Raw genomic sequence first — 19,421 nt, 5'->3', positions numbered from 1 at the left:
CTACCTGGATGTAGCATTGGGCCACCTGTAACCTGTGGCATTGCATTAGGTAGAGACCGCTTATGGTCGTATTCGTACGCTCCAAACATTAAATATGTTTTATTCATCAAGTCCCTTCCAGGTTTTTGTGTGAACAGTTCACAGATTTATTTCAGCAAATTGTATTTTTTGCTCGTTGAGGTCTGTGAGAATCAACCTCCCGAAGATGTCTTGATATTGAGAATCCGTGTGGTTTCTGTGTGACTAACTTCACCAGGCCCCTACAGATGGAGAGGGTAGCTGTTTACCAACTCTTGACTTGGTCCAAATAATGGCACATTTGATTTGGTTAAACTGGACATGGTTACCGCCCACAAACAAAGAAAATGATTACATCTTATTCTGTCCTGAGGGAAGATCCATCTGTAAATGACATCCTAACTCTGTTTCTCTTTCTAAAAACCTTTCTTTATTTTCTCCCTCTCCTTCTAAAGAAATGGTGGCAAAATAAAATCAAATGAACCTCTACCATCAGCCAACCAATCTCTGTGACAGAATCAATGTATAGTTAGAAGCACGTCATTGATTTTGTTTTTACCCATTTTTCCCTGCTTGCAACGAATGGTTTTGGTGAGTAACATTTCTAGTGTTTTGGCTGTAATATCCATGCTTTTCATTCGTTCCATATCATGTCCACAAAAACAAAACGAGCATAACCACGATTACAACAACGATCACAGCCACGATTACAACAACGATCACAGCCACGATTACAACAACGATCACAGCCACGATTACAACAACGATCACAGCCACGATTACAACAACGATCACAGCCACGATTACAACAACGATCACAGCCACGATTACAACAACGATCACAGCCACGATTACAACAACGATCACAGCCACGATTACAACAACGATCACAGCCACGATTACAACAACGATCACAGCCACGATTACAACAACGATCACAGCCACGATTACAACAACGATCACAGCCGCGATTACAACAACGATCCCAGCCACGATTACAACAACGATTACAACAACGATTACAACAACGATCACAGCCACGATTACAACAACGATCACAGCCACGATTACAACAACGATCACAGCCACGATTACAACAACGATCACAGCCACGATTACAACAACGATCACAGCCGCGATTACAACAACGATCCCAGCCACGATTACAACAACGATTACAACAACGATTACAACAACGATCACAGCCGCGATTACAACAACAATTACAACAACGATTACAATGCTCTCTCAGAAAAAAAAAACGTTTAAAAAAAGCTTTAAATTAGGTTCTGCTTATAAAGACTTCATAGTGCCTTCATAAGCTCTACATTAAAGTGTTACTAAGCACCTATAACCGTATTCCTTGCTTTATAAAGGGTTCATAAATATTATTATCTTACATTTTTATTTAACCTTTACTTAACTAAACAAGTCAGTTGAGAACAAATTCCTGTTTTTACAATGACGGCCTACCCCGGCCAAACCCAGATGACGCTGGGACGATTGTGCACCGCCCTATGGGACTCCCAATCCCGGCCGGATGTGATGCAGTGCCTTAGAACGCTGTGCCACTTGGGAGCAACCTACAGAAACACTAACCTTGATGAAACCCCCAACCTATAGAAACACTAACCTTGATGAAGCCCCCAACCTATAGAAACACTAACCTTGATGAAACCCCCAACCTATAGAAACACTAACCTTGATGAAACCCCCAACCTATAGAAACACTAACCTTGATGAAGCCCCCAACCTATAGAAACACTAACCTTGATGAAACCCCCAACCTATAGAAACACTAACCTTGATGAAACCCCCAACCTACAGAAACACTGATGCTGACACCTTTGATCATTCATAACACATACATACATATAGGCTTAATGATGTAAACACCAATGTATTTAAATCACTTAGTGGATTATCACTAACAGCTAAAACAAATAAACATTAAAGACGTGTTTAAACCAATAATTTCCTTTTTTATTTCTACGTTTAAAAAATAAAATCTATACAAATACATTAAGTTTCATAAAGTCCAACGATGTGATTTACATGGAACACGACTGAATAGTGTAGCTGGTCCCTGAGCTCCTTCCCTCTCGACTGGGCTGTGAATAGTGTAGCTGGTCCCTGAGCTCCTTCCCTCTCGACTGGGCTGTGAATAGTGTAGCTGGTCCCTGAGCTCCTTCCCTCTCGACTGGGCTGTGAATAGTGTAGCTGGTCCCTGAGCTCCTTCCCTCTCGACTGGGCTGTGAATAGTGTAGCTGGTCCCTGAGCTCCTTCCCTCTCGACTGGGCTGTGAATAGTGTAGCTGGTCCCTGAGCTCCTTCCCTCTCGACTGGGCTGTGAATAGTGTAGCTGGTCCCTGAGCTCCTTCCCTCTCGACTGGGCTGTGAATAGTGTAGCTGGTCCCTGAGCTCCTTCCCTCTCGACTGGGCTGTGAATAGTGTAGCTGGTCCCTGAGCTCCTTCCCTCTCGACTGGGCTGTGAATAGTGTAGCTGGTCCCTGAGCTCCTTCCCTCTCGACTGGGCTGTGAATAGTGTAGCTGGTCCCTGAGCTCCTTCCCTCTCGACTGGGCTGTGAATAGTGTAGCTGGTCCCTGAGCTCCTTCCCTCTCGACTGGGCTGTGAATAGTGTAGCTGGTCCCTGAGCTCCTTCCCTCTCGACTGGGCTGTGAATAGTGTAGCTGGTCCCTGAGCTCCTTCCCTCTCGACTGGGCTGTGAATAGTGTAGCTGGTCCCTGAGCTCCTTCCCTCTCGACTGGGCTGTGAATAGTGTAGCTGGTCCCTGAGCTCCTTCCCTCTCGACTGGGCTGTGAATAGTGTAGCTGGTCCCTGAGCTCCTTCCCTCTCGACTGGGCTGTGAATAGTGTAGCTGGTCCCTGAGCTCCTTCCCCCTTGACTGGGCTGTGAATAGTGTAGCTGGTCCCTGAGCTCCTTCCCTCTCGACTGGGCTGTGAATAGTGTAGCTGGTCCCTGAGCTCCTTCCCTCTCGACTGGGCTGTGAATAGTGTAGCTGGTCCCTGAGCTCCTTCCCTCTCGACTGGGCTGTGAATAGTGTAGCTGGTCCCTGAGCTCCTTCCCTCTCGACTGGGCTGTGAATAGTGTAGCTGGTCCCTGAGCTCCTTCCCTCTCGACTGGGCTGTGAATAGTGTAGCTGGTCCCTGAGCTCCTTCCCCCTTGACTGGGCTGTGAATAGTGTAGCTGGTCCCTGAGCTCCTTCCCTCTCGACTGGGCTGTGAATAGTGTAGCTGGTCCCTGAGCTCCTTCCCCCTTGACTGGGCTGTGAATAGTGTAGCTGGTCCCTGAGCTCCTTCCCTCTCGACTGGGCTGTGAATAGTGTAGCTGGTCCCTGAGCTCCTTCCCTCTCGACTGGGCTGTGAATAGTGTAGCTGGTCCCTGAGCTCCTTCCCCCTTGACTGGGCTGTGAATAGTGTAGCTGGTCCCTGAGCTCCTTCCCTCTCGACTGGGCTGTGAATAGTGTAGCTGGTCCCTGAGCTCCTTCCCTCTCGACTGGGCTGTGAATAGTGTAGCTGGTCCCTGAGCTCCTTCCCTCTCGACTGGGCTGTGAATAGTGTAGCTGGTCCCTGAGCTCCTTCCCTCTCGACTGGGCTGTGAATAGTGTAGCTGGTCCCCGAGCTCCTTCCCTCTCGACTGGGCTGTGAATAGTGTAGCTGGTCCCTGAGCTCCTTCCCTCTCGACTGGGCTGTGAATAGTGTAGCTGGTCCCTGAGCTCCTTCCCTCTCGACTGGGCTGTGAATAGTGTAGCTGGTCCCTGAGCTCCTTCCCTCTCGACTGGGCTGTGAATAGTGTAGCTGGTCCCTGAGCTCCTTCCCTCTCGACTGGGCTGTGAATAGTGTAGCTGGTCCCTGAGCTCCTTCCCTCTCGACTGGGCTGTGAATAGTGTAGCTGGTCCCTGAGCTCCTTCCCTCTCGACTGGGCTGTGAATAGTGTAGCTGGTCCCTGAGCTCCTTCCCTCTCGACTGGGCTGTGAATAGTGTAGCTGGTCCCTGAGCTCCTTCCCTCTCGACTGGGTTGTGAATAGTGTAGCTGGTCCCTGAGCTCCTTCCCTCTCGACTGGGCTGTGAATAGTGTAGCTGGTCCCTGAGCTCCTTCCCTCTCGACTGGGCTGTGAATAGTGTAGCTGGTCCCTGAGCTCCTTCCCTCTCGACTGGGCTGTGAATAGTGTAGCTGGTCCCTGAGCTCCTTCCCTCTCGACTGGGCTGTGAATAGTGTAGCTGGTCCCTGAGTTACTTCCCTCTCTGCCTGCAGGAGGTACTGCATGTTGGTTCCAAACCTTAAAAGTAACAACAAAGAAAGTTAGCAGGTCTGTTAGGAAATGCCTATTTCACACCAACTAGATAAGGACATTTCTGGGCTGCACCAGAACTTCTAAATGGCAAACTCCCTTCCATTCATATTACTATATTCCTCTTTCATTTAACAAATCTCATGACATTGACTACGAGACGCTGATGTATCTAGGGAGATTTGTATTTAGCTGATCCTAATTTTCGGCTAGCTAGCAATTGCTGTGAAGCAGGGGCGGAGCCAGAGGTGTGTCCGGGGTGGAACTGGAAACCCCTGACATCTGATTGGCCACCCCGGGTGCCACCCCAACATTTCATTCGCTACTGGTAGTTTGATTGCTGATTGACATCTCATTTCACCTCTTGTTGAAAGAATCATTTATTTTGACGTTCAGCGGCGCAGTTTTCAAACCGAAGATGAGGAAGAGAGAACATTAACGTTGGTTGCGAGATACAGAAGAATAAGAAGAACATTCAGAAGAAGAAGAGAGAATATTTCCACAGCTCCACGAGCTCTTTTCGCGATTGGCGACAGCATCATATTTGAGGTAAGTTTTAAGGTTTAGCATCGGGTTCAGGTTTCCTGAACAACTTTTATGAAAGTTGAGTTGCTGTGTAAGTTAAAGTTAGACCTCTGGCTCCATTAACAGACAGTTAATCAGATAAGAGAGAACGGTTCCCAGTTTAGCCTAACATTATGTTTACATGTGTGCTAGTAATACACGCATATACCATGCAGTGTCGTAAGTTACAGTATACGAATGTTTAGCTAATGTGGCGTAACTAGTAGGCTACAGCTGTCAGTGTTCAGCAAGTTAACATTCAGCAAATTGAAATCCATTAACTCAGTTCAATTTTCATACTTGAACTCAAAACAAACAATTGTTACTATCAATCTGTTAACATTACTCAAAAAAAGATGTCCACAATTTGCAGTTAGCCTGAAAATGGGGATTAGTAATTAAGGTTGAGATTGGACTAAAATGTGGGTAGTTGGATGCTTAGATGTAACCATAGACTGTCTTATTTTCGCACAGGGTCATTTTAACCCGGAAAAAGAAAGTGGAGGGAGCCTGATGACTCTCACAACAAGGGTCATTTTTTGACAACCTTAGAAGAAATAGCAAAGAATGACCCTCTCATAGAGAAAAGGATGAATGCATGTGGCAGTGCTAAGAAACACAAGCCACCAACTCCAGGGCAAATTTCTTGAGGGTTTAGCTGAGATGGTACAAAGTGAAAGAAAGTTTTTAGTGTAATTTCAGATGAAACCAAACAAACGTCTTTAGTTGTGAGGTACTTTTACAACGGGGCCATCCACGAAAGCTTTTTTACACTTTCAGTCAGCTGAAAGCTTAGATGCAGCCGGTCTCACGTTGATTGTCTTGAAAAACATGGGTCTGGACTACAGAAATAATCTGGTGGGACAAGGCTGTGACGGTGCATCCGTCATGAGCGGAAAGCATTCTGGTGTGTCTGCACGGATTAAAAAACAGTGCAAGATTAGCATTTTATGTGCACTGTAATGCACATTGTTTGAATTTGGTTCTTGTCAATGCTGTCAAAATCTGTGCCAGAGGCTCTTAACTTTTTTTTTCTCTCCTGCAGAAGCTTTATAAAACTTTGTATCTGGCTCGTACGTTCATCTCAAGTGTCTTGCCGTTCAGAAAGACCTGAAAACGCAGCAGCAGCCCAGGGAACCACGGAGACTTACGGATGTAAGGTTGGCATGCAGAGATACATGGTATGCCGTAATCTGAGGGACAAGCTTCAAGCAGTTCTGAGAGAGCTACAGGACATTGAAGAAATTGCAGTGCACTGCAAAATAAGTGTACAAACAGTGTGTAAAGACAGCCTAAGAGAAGCTTAAGATTTCACAACTCATTGTTGATGTACGACAGAAACATAGTGACCAAAGGGATGGTGAAGAGCTTCCATAGAGCTGTCTTTTATCAGGTGCTCGACAGTCTCACAGCTGAGCTGCAGAGGCGTTTTTCAAAGAAGAATTGTGAGATAATGCGAGGTGTCCAGCCTCTCAACCCAAACAGGACAACTTTCTTGAATCAGGAGCTTCTGTTTGCATTTGCTCAGACATACGTTAGAGGCCCTCCCTCAACATGGACGAGTTTGTGGAACATTTTGCCAGGTCTCACCAGAACCGGAGAATTATTCCGTTTTTAAATCTACCAGGGATTAATTTGGCCCTTAGGTGGGTCCCTCTGGTCGTGATTAAAACCTGCACTGTGTACTAGCTAGTACACTGACATTATAAAATGAGACATCCAAAGGGGTTTCATGACACACAGATTTAATTTGGTCTCAGTTGGGCCAATTCCAAAACGTTTCTTTGTTATTAGTTAACATAATATATATGAGCATAAATATGACACTGTAAGTTTGTAATATTTTTCAAGTCCATTTCTGCTTGATACCTGGTATGTCAAATCGCAGTGTGTTTTTCTGTTGTCGTAAATAAACGTAAATGTAATTTATGTAACGCTCTTATCTCCATGGTGCTTGAGCTTCATTTCCTGACAATATTTTGAATGTTCAACACTTATAGGCCCAGATGATATATTCATGAAAATAGTGACCCAAGTCTCTCCGGTGTGTGAGTACAATAGTGTGTGTGTGTGAGTGTGTGTGAGAGCGAGATAGAATGAAAGAAATGGAGCTGCAGTTCCAAGGTAGAGACACTGACTATTCATAGTATGTTAAATCATTCTAGTGTAGTAACCCTTATGTACCTCACTACAGGGCACATTGAATTCTAGTGTAGTAACCCTTATGGACCTCACTATCTGGCACATTGAATTCTAGTGTAGTAACCCTTATGGACCTCACTATCTGCCACATTGAATTCTAGTGTAGTAACCCTTATGGACCTCACATTGAATTCTAGTGTAGTAACCCTTTTGGACCTCACTATCTGGCACATTGAATTCTAGTGTAGTAACCCTTATGGACCTCACTATCTGGCACATTGAATTCTAGTGTAGTAACCCTTATGGACCTCTCTATCTGGCACATTGAATTCTAGTGTAGTAACCCTTATGGACCTCACATTGAATTCTAGTGTAGTAACCCTTTTGGACCTCACTATCTGTCACATTGAATTCTAGTGAACTAACCCTTATGGACCACACTATCTGGCACATTGAATTCTAGTGTAGTAACCCTTATGGACCTCACTATCTGGCACATTGAATTCTAGTGTAGTAACCCTTATGGACCTCACTATCTGGCACATTGAATTCTAGTGTAGTAACCCTTATGGACCTCACTATCTGTCACATTGAATTCTAGTGAAGTAACCCTTATGGACCTCACTATCTGGCACATTGAATTCTAGTGAAGTAACCCTTATGGACCTCACTATCTGGCACATTGAATTCTAGTGTAGTAACCCTTATGGACCTCACTATCTGGCACATTGAATTCTAGTGTAGTAACCCTTATGGACCTCACTATCTGGCACATTGAATTCTAGTGAAGTAACCCTTATGGACCTCACTATCTGTCACATTGAATTCTAGTGTAGTAACCCTTATGGACCTCACTATCTGGCACATTGAATTCTAGTGTAGTAACCCTTATGGACCTCACTATCTGGCACATTGAATTCTAGTGAAGTAACCCTTATGGACCTCACTATCTGGCACATTGAATTCTAGTGTAGTAACCCTTATGGACCTCACTATCTGGCACATTGAATTCTAGTGAAGTAACCCTTATGGACCTCTCTATCTGGCACATTGAATTCTAGTGTAGTAACCCTTATGGACCTCACTATCTGGCACATTGAATTCTAGTGAAGTAACCCTTATGGACCTCACTATCTGGCACATTGAATTCTAGTGTAGTAACCCTTATGGACCTCACTATCTGGCACATTGAATTCTAGTGAAGTAACCCTTATGGACCTCACTATCTGGCACATTGAATTCTAGTGAAGTAACCCTTATGGACCTCACATTGAATTCTAGTGTAGTAACCCTTTTGGACCTCACTATCTGGCACATTGAATTCTAGTGTAGTAACCCTTATGGACCTCACATTGAATTCTAGTGTAGTAACCCTTTTGGACCTCACTATCTGGCACATTGAATTCTAGTGTAGTAACCCTTATGGACCTCACTATCTGGCACGTTGAAGAACTCCGGGTTCAGAGAACTCCACACTTAAATGCTACAAAATAAAATGATTTACAATAAATAAAAAGTTAACTTGTTTTTCACTGGCAGCACAAGTGGAGCATTTGATTTGCGAACTCATCACATAATCAGCGTCTAGTCAAGCAACGCTAAAAAAGGAATTCTGGGTCACAGAATTTCAGATTTATTTTTATTTTTTTCAAAGTTCCCCCCCCACGCAATAGTAGAAAAGTATCAATACCCATTCATGACATATGAAAAGTGGTCTAAACATTAATAATGATTCAAATGTGTTGATATTTAAATGATGTGGGTTTAAAACATGTCCCAATGTGAATCACTGTACATGGAATACAGCAGAAGCTATTCTGGATGCCGCAGTAGAAGTATTGTAGGGAAATCTCAGTTGGCTCTGTAGAATGTGTATATGGTGTCATTTCATGGGGCTCTGAATAATACGGAGTGTTGCTGGCCTTTAACTCCGTCCAATCACATCACGTGTTCCTCCTGCACTACAGAACAGCCGCTAACCAAACTGCAGTGCAGGGCATGGACACTGAACTAAAGGGCTATTACACACAAACAAACCTGGTGTGGTTTAAGCATTGTGAACACAGAAAATCGAATTCTGTTTTTCTAAAAACTGGGCTAAAACCAGAAAAAATGTGTGGGAAATCCGAAACCTTGGAAAAACAAAACAATAAAACGGAATTTGGGTTAAAAAAAAAAGTATTTTTGAAAGGCCCTACCAACGTGACTGCACTTTAGAGTGTGTCATCCTGCAGCACAGCATTGTGGGGGAAGTTGAGGTCAGGCCCAATATTGTCTATGCACCCAGGAGGGAAAGAGGTTGGGACATCCTAGAAATGTTTAACAGTAACATAATATATCAAATTTAGCAGACGCTTTTATCTAAATCCACTTACAGTCATGCGTGAATACATTTGTACGTATGGGTGGTCCCGGGAATCGAACCCACTATCCTGGCGTTGCAATGCTCTACCCAGATGCATCACACGGTTATAGATGCTTTGTGACGCCTCAATTTAATACGAGGCAATAAGGCCTTTATTACGTAGTGCTTATGCCTCCCTTTATAAAGCACAGGTTTATGTCATATTTGACATAGTGTTATGTGACACAGTTATGAGCCCTTTATAAAGCATGACATATGGTTATAGATTATTTTTTTATGAAGGCTTTATGAAGCCCCAGATGGCTCCTCTAGCATCTCAGTGCTAGAGGCGTCACTACAGACCCTGGTTCGAATCCAGGCTGTATAACAACTGGCCGTGATTGGGAGTCCCATAGGGCGGCGCTCAATTGGCCCAGCGTCGTCCGGGTTTGGCCGGTGTAGGCCATCATTGTAAATAAGAATTTGTTCTTAACTGACTTTCCTAGTTAAATAAAACAATTTATTAAATTAGCTACACGTCATTTAAAGCTGCACTGAGAAAGGACTGCCTAAGACTGATATATCTGGCTACCCTGTTGACTACGCTAAACTTTTGGTAGCTCTTCACTTCCCCAAAGTATGGTGTCACTAATCAGATGACATTATCCCTCTTCCTGTGTTGGAAAAAAGGTATTGTCTTTTAACTCCCTGTAGGTCGTCACTAGTTACCAAAGTCATAATTAGGACTAAACCCTGCCCATTTCAAACATTTATCTTATTAAAATCAGATTTTAAACCTAACCTTAACTCTAACTAAGCTCCTAACCTTATGCCTAACCTTAAATGAAGACCAAAAAGCATATTTTTTGTTTTCTTGTGTCTATCACCCTGTCTGCTTGTGTCTATCACCCCTGTCTGTTTGTGTCTATCACCCCTGTCTATCACCCCTGTCTGCTTCTGTCTATCACCCCTGTCTATCACCCCTGTCTGTTTGTGTCCATCACCCTGTCTGCTTGTGTCTATCACCCCTGTCTGCTTCTGTCTATCACCCCTGTCTATCACCCCTGTCTGCTTCTGTCTATCACCCCTGTCTATCACCCCTGTCTGTTTGTGTCCATCACCCTGTCTGTTTGTGTCTATCACCCCTGTCTGCTTGTCTATCACCCCTGTCTATCACCCCTGTCTGCTTGTGTCTATCACCCCTGTCTGCTTGTGTCTATCACCCTGTCTGCTTGTGTCTATCACCCCTGTCTGCTTCTGTCTATCACCCCTGTCTATCACCCCTTTCTGCTTGTGTCTATCACCCCTGTCTGTTTGTGTCTATCACCCCTGTCTGCTTGTGTCTATCACCCCTGTCTATCACCCCTGTCTGCTTCTGTCTATCACCCCTGTCTATCACCCCTGTCTGTTTGTGTCTATCACCCTGTCTGCTTGTGTCTATCACCCCTGTCTGCTTGTCTATCACCCCTGTCTATCACCCCTGTCTGCTTGTGTCTATCACCCCTGTCTGCTTGTGTCTATCACCCCTGTCTGCTTGTGTCTATCACCCCTGTCTGCTTCTGTCTATCACCCCTGTCTATCACCCCTGTCTATCACCCCTGTTTGCTTGTGTCTATCGCCACTAAGCTTGAGTTTGTTTGCGTTCTAATAAACTTTGAGTGCATTCGAAGACCGTCTTTATCCGTTTGTTTCATTCTGCACGCAAGGGTTGTTGTTTATCTTCATAGTTTACCAGTGACATCAGTGGGAAAACTCCATCTTCTTTCAGATTAATTGGTCCCTGGGGCTGGATATCTAGCTGAAAGGAAGTGGGCTTCTCCACAGCATCCTTGTTCACTTGACTGTCTTGTCTGTTGTACTGTATTACTCATCGTTAGGGTAACGTCTGTGTGGTGTAACGTCTGTGTGGTGTAACGTCTGTGTGTTGTAACGTCTGTGTGTTTTGTGTTGTAACGTCTGTGTGTTGTAACGTCTGTGTGTTTTGTGTTGTAACGTCTGTGTATTGTAACGTCTGTGTGTTGTAACGTCTGTGTGTTGTAACGTCTGTGTGTTTTGTGTTGTAACGTCTGTGTGTTGTAACGTCTGTGTGTTGTAACGTCTGTGTGTTGTAACGTCTGTGTGTTGTAACGTCTGTGTGTTGTAACGTCTGTGTTTTGTGTTGTAACGTCTGTGTGTTTTGTGTTGTAACGTCTGTGTGTTGTAACGTCAGTGTGTTTTGTGTTGTAACGTCTGTGTGTTGTAACGTCTGTGTGTTGTAACGTCTGTGTGTTTTGTGTTGTAACGTCAGTGTGTTGTAACGTCTGTGTGTTGTAACGTCAGTGTGTTTTGTGTTGTAACGTCTGTGTGTTGTAACGTCTGTGTGTTGTAACGTCTGTGTGTTGTAACGTCAGTGTGTTGTAACGTCAGTGTGTTGTAACGTCAGTGTGTTGTAACGTCGGTGTGTTTTGTGTTGTAACGTCAGTGTGTTGTAACGTCTGTGTGTTGTAACGTCAGTGTGTTTTGTGTTGTAACGTCTGTGTGTTGTAACGTCTGTGTGTTGTAACGTCTGTGTGTTGTAACGTCAGTGTGTTGTAACGTCTGTGTGTTTTATGTTCTAATGTCTTTCCTTCCTCTCTGTTGTAGAAGTGGAACTCCGTCTCCCAAGAGGACGTTGACGACTCGGTCGCCTGCCATCAGAGGAAGCAGAGACCGGTTCACTGGAGAGTCCTACACCGTGTTAGGTAAACGTGCACGTGCAAACACACACAGAGTAATGTAGCAGAGACATGTTCACAGGAGAGTTATACACTCCTAGGTAGGTAAACACAACATCAACACATCACTGTGTTAGGTAGGTAACCACAACATCACTGTGTTAGGTAGGTAACCACAACATCACTGTGTTAGGTAGGTAACCACAACATCAACACATCACTGTGTTAGGTAGGTAACCACAACATCACTGTGTTAGGTAGGTAACCACAACATCACTGTGTTAGGTAGGTAACCACAACATCACTGTGTTAGGTAGGTAACCACAACATCACTGTGTTAGGTAGGTAACCACAACATCAACACATCACTGTGTTAGGTAGGTAACCACAACATCGCTGTGTTAGGTAGGTAACCACAACATCACTGTGTTAGGTAGGTAACCACAACATCACTGTGTTAGGTAGGTAACCACAACATCACTGTGTTAGGTAGGTAATCACAACATCACTGTGTTAGGTAGGTAACCACAACATCACTGTGTTAGGTAGGTAAACACAACATCAACACATCACTGTGTTAGGTAGGTAACCACAACATCACTGTGTTAGGTAGGTAACCACAACATCACTGTGTTAGGTAGGTAACCACAACATCAACACATCACTGTGTTAGGTAGGTAACCACAACATCAACACATCACTGTGTTAGGTAGGTAATCACAACATCACTGTGTTAGGTAGGTAACCACAACATCACTGTGTTAGGTAGGTAATCACAACATCACTGTGTTAGGTAGGTAACCACAACATCACTGTGTTAGGTAGGTAATCACAACATCACTGTGTTAGGTAGGTAACCACAACATCACTGTGTTAGGTAGGTAATCACAACATCACTGTGTTAGGTAGGTAACCACAACATCACTGTGTTAGGTAGGTAACCACAACATCAACACATCACTGTGTTAGGTAGGTAACCACAACATCACTGTGTTAGGTAGGTAACCACAACATCACTGTGTTAGGTAGGTAACCAAAACATCACTGTGTTAGGTAGGTAACCACAACATCACTGTGTTAGGTAGGTAACCACAACATCACTGTGTTAGGTAGGTAACCACAACATCACTGTGTTAGGTAGGTAACCACAACATCAACACATCACTGTGTTAGGTAGGTAACCACAACATCACTGTGTTAGGTAGGTAACCACAACATCACTGTGTTAGGTAGGTAACCACAACATCACTGTGTTAGGTAGGTAATCACAACATCACTGTGTTAGGTAGGTAACCACAACATCAACACATCACTGTGTTAGGTAGGTAACCACAACATCACTGTGTTAGGTAGGTAATCACAACATCACTGTGTTAGGTAGGTAACCACAACATCACTGTGTTAGGTAGGTAATCACAACATCAACACATCACTGTGTTAGGTAGGTAACCACAACATCACTGTGTTAGGTAGGTAATCACAACATCACTGTGTTAGGTAGGTAACCACAACATCACTGTGTTAGGTAGGTAACCACAACATCACTGTGTTAGGTAGGTAACCACAACATCACTGTGTTAGGTAGGTAAACACAACATCACTGTGTTAGGTAGGTAAACACAACATCACTGTGTTAGGTAGGTAACCACAACATCACTGTGTTAGGTAGTTAAACGATGCCAACCTTAAAGCACTCACATCTGTAGCCATGAAATGCTTTAAAAAGGCTGGTCATGGCTCACATCAACACCATTATCCCAGAAACCCTGGACCCACTCTAATGTGCATACCACCACAACAGATCCACAGATGATGCAATCTCTATTGCACTCCACACTGCCCTTTCCCACCTGGGCAAGAGGAGCACCTGTGTGAGAATGCTGTTCATTAACTACAGCTCAGTGTTCAATATCATACGGTCTTCCAAGCTCAACACCAAGCTCAACACCAAGCTCAACACCAAGCTCAGGATCCTGAGACTGAACACCACATTAGTGTTGTGTCAGTCACTACCCACATAGTCAATAGTGGTGTGTTGTCACTGCTCCGTCAGATGTTTAATAAGACTGCTAGGTAAATATGTTCAACAGGGTTTTCCTGTTACTGTGCATTGCAATGTTTCGTGTGTCGGTGTTTGTCCACTCCCAAGGGATTGAAAAGGTTTCCTGTCCTCCACACCCAGGAATAACATGACAATGTAATTATATCATATCTACTCCCAATAGACACCAGCAATGAATAACACTATGCACGTTTGTGTAGTGATTGATTCAAATGTCCTGTCTGTCCTCTCCAGTCACCAGCCAGGTATTATGTAAGACGTTATAATAGCATAGTGTCCACCCACCAGGTGACACCAACATGCAAGTTGTGTAGTTTGCTCTGTCTGTCACGAAGGGATTGATAAGCCTTCATGTCTGTCCACCACCCAACCCCCAGGTGATACCAGTATGGACTGTGGTCAACACTACTGGGAGGTGAAAGCTCTTAAAGACTGTAAGTCCTACAGTGTTGGGGTCTCCTACAGGAACCTGGGAAAGTTTGACCAGCTGGGTAAGACCAACACTACCTGGTGTATCCACATCAACAACTGGCTGCAGCCCTCCTTCGCTGCCAAGCACAACAACAAGGCCAAGAGCCTGGACGGCACCGCGCCTGGACGCATCGGGGTCTTCTGTGACCTGGACTCAGGTGGGTTTATACAGTATAATATGAGGGGTTATTCAACACACTACGAGGTCCGGGGGTCTTCTGTGACCTGGACTCAGGTGGGTTTATACAGTATAATATGAGGGGTTATTCAACACACTACGAGGTCCGGGGGTCTTCTGTGACCTGGACTCAGGTGGGTTTATACAGTATAATATGAGGGGTTATTCAACACACTACGAGGTCCGGGGGTCTTCTGTGACCTGGACTCAGGTGGGTTTATACAGTATAATATGAGGGGTTATTCAACACATATAGGAACCACACCTGGGTTCAAAAAGAATTTCAAATATTTTAGATACTTTTTAAGTATTTTCTTTAGCGGTGTCTGAGATGGCAGATAGGTGGTGTTTACACTTTGGGGACTATTTAGTTGGTTACGTTTCGGCAGGAAAGCTCAGTCAAGCACAGCTAAAGTATTAGGAGCTAGCAGCCGTTGTTTATCCATACATTATGCAGGTAGCAGCCGTTGTTGATCCATACATTTTATGCAGGTAGCAGCCGTTGTTGATCCATACATTATGCAGCTAGCAGCCGTTGTTGATCCATACATTTATACAGGTAGCAGCCGTTGTTGATCCATATATTATGCAGGTAGCAGCCGTTGTTGATCCATACATTTTATGCAGGTAGCAGCTGTTGTTGATCCATACATTTATACAGGTAGCAGCCGTTGTTGATCCATACATTTTATGCAGGTAGCAGCCGTTGTTGATCCATACATTTTATGCAGGTAGCAGCCGTTGTTGATCCATACATTTTATGCAGGTAGCAGCCGTTGTTGATCCATACATTTTATGCAGGTAGCAGCCGTTGTTGATCCATACATTTTATGCAGGTAGCAGCTGTTGTTGATCCATACATTTATACAGGTAGCAGCTGTTGTTGATCCATACATTTTATGCAGGTAGCAGCCGTTGTTGATCCATACATTTATACAGGTAGCAGCTGTTGTTGATCCATACATTTTATGCAGGTAGCAGCCGTTGTTGATCCATACATTTTATGCAGGTAGCAGCCGTTGTTGATCCATACATTTTATGCAGGTAGCAGCCGTTGTTGATCCATACATTTTATGCAGGTAGCAGCTGTTGTTGATCCATACATTTATACAGGTAGCAGCCGTTGTTGATCCATACATTTATACAGGTAGCAGCCGTTGTTGATCCATACATTTATGCAGGTAGGAGCTACTGAGTTACAAGGCGGGTCCTCATTGTTCTACGCGGTACAGATTGGTGTGTTTTACAGTCAGTCGGGGTGGAATACCATATCCCTCAGGCGCCGGCGACCCGTATAGACAGGCCATTGGATACGGCCATATTGGATTTCATCTCCCTTCCCCAGGAAATGATTACAAACTAGGCTTTTCTCCTCTGACTATCAGAACTCACTTTACACCGTGCTTTCTCTGCGCTTGAAGTGAGGTGGATACAGTAGTTTGAATTCTGTTTTGTTTTCTCTTGGTCTCCCTCAGGACAACTGTCCTTCTACAACGCTGAAACTAAGCAGTTGATCCACACGTTCAAGGCTAAGTTTAGCCAACCTGTTGTACCAGCCTTCATGGTAAGTTTTGTCTGTATTGTGGGTTATATTCTTGTCTTGACAGCCACTCCCTCACACCTGTATATTATACCCCCTGCCGGTCCTCAAGAACTAGATAACACCAGAGAACTTGTCTTGCCTTTCCTCAAGAACTAGATAACACCAGAGAACTCGTCTTGCCGGTCCTCGAGAACTAGATAACACCAGAGAACTTGTCTTGCCTTTCTTGAACTAAATGCTGTCTCTCTGGATAAGAGCCTCTGATACGCTGTCTCTCTGGGTAAGAGCCTCTGATACGCTGTCTCTCTGGATAAGAGCGTCTGATACGCTTTCTCTCTGGGTAAGAGCGTCTGATACGCTGTCTGTCTGGGTAAGAGCCTCTGATACGCTGTCTCTCTGGGTAAGAGCGTCTGATACGCTGTCTCTCTGGATAAGAGCGTCTGATACGCTTTCTCTCTGGGTAAGAGCCTCTGATACGCTGTCTCTCTGGGTAAGAGCGTCTGATACGCTGTCTCTCTGGGTAAGAGCCTCTGATACGCTGTCTCTCTGGGTAAGAGCGTCTGATACGCTGTCTCTCTGGGTAAGAGCGTCTGATACGCTGTCTCTCTGGATAAGAGCCTCTGATACGCTGTCTCTCTGGGTAAGAGCCTCTGATACGCTGTCTCTCTGGGTAAGAGCGTCTGATACGCTGTCTGTCTGGGTAAGAGCCTCTGATACGCTGTCTCTCTGGGTAAGAGCGTCTGATACGCTGTCTCTCTGGGTAAGAGCCTCTGATACGCTGTCTCTCTGGGTAAGAGCGTCTGATACGCTGTCTCTCTGGATAAGAGCCTCTGATACGCTGTCTCTCTGGGTAAGAGCCTCTGATATGCTGTCTCTCTGGGTAAGAGCGTCTGATACGCTGTCTCTCTGGGTAAGAGCGTCTGATACGCTGTCTCTCTGGGTAAGAGCCTCTGATACGCTGTCTCTCTGGGTAAGAGCCTCTGATACGCTGTCTCTCTGGATAAGAGCGTCTGATACGCTGTCTCTCTGGGTAAGAGCCTCTGATACGCTGTCCCTCTGGGTAAGAGCCTCTGATACGCTGTCTCTCTGGGTAAGAGCCTCTGATACGCTGTCTCTCTGGATAAGAGCTGGTCCCTAGCGGGCCAATATGACACGTGTTACACAAAATGGGGATTTAAAAGAGAGAGAGTGAGAGTACATGAGAGAAAAACCCACTTGGGTGCATTTGTCAGGTATGCTTATTTTAACCCTAACCTTACCCCGGACTGACGCTCTTATGGGTCAGAATATAATGATGTAATTACGTGTTGGAGGTCTCAGAGGGGGTGTCTCTGAGTGGACAGTGTGGGAGGTCTCTGAGTGGACAGTGTGGGAGGTCTCTGAGCAGACAGTGTGGGAGGTCTCAGATTGGGTGTTTCTGCTTGGACTGGATTCAGACTTCTCTGATGATGGTCCGTCTTCGGTTACCGGGTGTAACTCTGTCTCGTTTCTCCTCACGATGTCAGTGTCCTTTCTCTTAGTGGTCTGTTTCCTCGTCCTCGTTCCTCGGCTAAATCAGCCGTGTGGATGGTTCCAGCGCGGGAAGGAAAACAGTGTAGACACACGGTTCCTTGGAGAGTGGTGACCGGGTGGTCCTGCTGGAATTCACCCCCTTGGAGAGTGGTGACCGGGTGGTCCTGCTGGAATTCACCCCCTTGGAGAGTGGTGACCGGGTGGTCCTGCTGGAATTCACCCCCTTGGAGAGTGGTGACCGGGTGGTCCTGCTGGAATTCACCCCCTTGGAGAGTGGTGCCCGGGTGGTCCTGCTGGAATTCACCCCCTTTCAGATACAGCTACTCGTCCGTCTGTTGTTAAAAGGTTCCTTTGTCTTCTTCAACCTCGTGTTGCGTTTTGGGTTTCCTGACCACTCAGACCTTGGCTGAGTTTTGGGTTTCTTGACCACTCAGACCTTGGCTGAGTTTTGGGTTTGTTGACTTTTTAGACCTTGGCTGCAGCTCGGGTCACTTAGTCTGATCTGTTAATTCTTAACTCACATCTCTTATACCCTCAGGTCAGAAGTGGGCGTAACCGCCTTTAGGGCAAGTTCTCTGGGCGTAACTAGTTATGAGGCAAGGTCTAGATTTTACTCAAATCCAATTTTAGACAACTAACGTCACCTTTCATCTTTACCAAAACATTCTCTTTGATCTGGACATTTTCCACACAACGTACAATTTGCAAACATCACGCACATACTAGGAAAACTCTTAAAGTTACACTGTTTTTCGTTATAACGTCGTCCTTTAACTTTTAATAACATAGCAAAAACAACATTACATTTTCATATTCCGTCTGTGGTCATTACCACCGTTTGTGTCTGACGAAACCTATTGTCCCACAGTCCATTTTATTGCATGTTCATGTTCTGAGGCCGGTTCTCCATAGTGACAAAGGAATTTTGTCTGCTGCCTTAGTTTTACAATAGGTGTGAGGTGTCATAAACCCCGCCCCCATCTCCATACCTCTCCATCTCTCTGTAGGATTGTGGTCCACGGTAACCTGTTATCTACAGGTATAATGTTGTTGACCATGATAGAAGTTTTGTATTAATGTGATGTGTTCCAGGTTTGGTGTGGTGGACTGAGCCTCAGTACAGGGATGCAGGTCCCTAGTGCAGTCAAGAGTTTAGAGAAGAACGAGAACGGCCTGGGAGGATCCAACAGCAGCCTCAACAGCATGGCCCAGTAGCCCAGACTGACTGGATGCATCTGGAACACCTGTTCCCTAGAACCCTCTAACTCAACTCTGGGGCTCCAGGCCATTTCCACTGTGTTTTTTTTCATTGTTCCCCTCTAATCAGGGACTGGTTTAGACCTGGGACACCAGGTGGGTGATTCCCCTCTAATCAGGGCCTGGTTTAGACCTGGGACACCAGGTGGGTGATTCCCCTCTAATCAGGGCCTGGTTTAGACCTGGGACACCAGGTGGGTGATTCCCCTCTAATCAGGGACTGATTTAGACCTGGGACACCAGGTGAGGGATTCCCCTCTAATCAGGGACTGGTTTAGACCTGGGACACCAGGTGGGTGATTCCCCTCTAATCAGGGCCTGGTTT

At 45.1% G+C, this 19,421-nt stretch overlaps 1 protein-coding gene across 3 annotated transcripts in view; it reads left to right on the top strand.

Moving 5' to 3' along the window:
• Positions 1–19,211, top strand: part of LOC110523091 (FSD1-like protein) — an 89,092-nt gene extending 69,881 nt beyond the window's left edge. For 2 of the 3 annotated variants that reach the window (XM_036976578.1, XM_036976576.1), the window contains exons 10-13: positions 12,003–12,100; positions 14,513–14,764; positions 16,260–16,348; positions 18,932–19,211. In XM_036976578.1, coding sequence (XP_036832473.1) covers positions 12,003–12,100; positions 14,513–14,764; positions 16,260–16,348; positions 18,932–19,054 — 562 coding nt within the window. In that variant the 3' untranslated portion in view covers positions 19,055–19,211. The remainder of the gene's footprint in view (positions 1–12,002; positions 12,101–14,512; positions 14,765–16,259; positions 16,349–18,931) is intronic. The other variant, XM_036976577.1, reaches the window with a different exon arrangement.
• The last annotated feature ends 210 nt before the right edge of the window (positions 19,212–19,421 follow it).

The sequence above is a fragment of the Oncorhynchus mykiss genome, chromosome 5 (assembly GCF_013265735.2).
Source record: "Oncorhynchus mykiss isolate Arlee chromosome 5, USDA_OmykA_1.1, whole genome shotgun sequence".
NCBI lineage: Eukaryota > Metazoa > Chordata > Actinopteri > Salmoniformes > Salmonidae > Oncorhynchus > Oncorhynchus mykiss.
The sequence above is the reverse complement of the archived record's forward strand: the minus strand, read 5'-3'. Positions and strand labels throughout refer to the sequence as shown.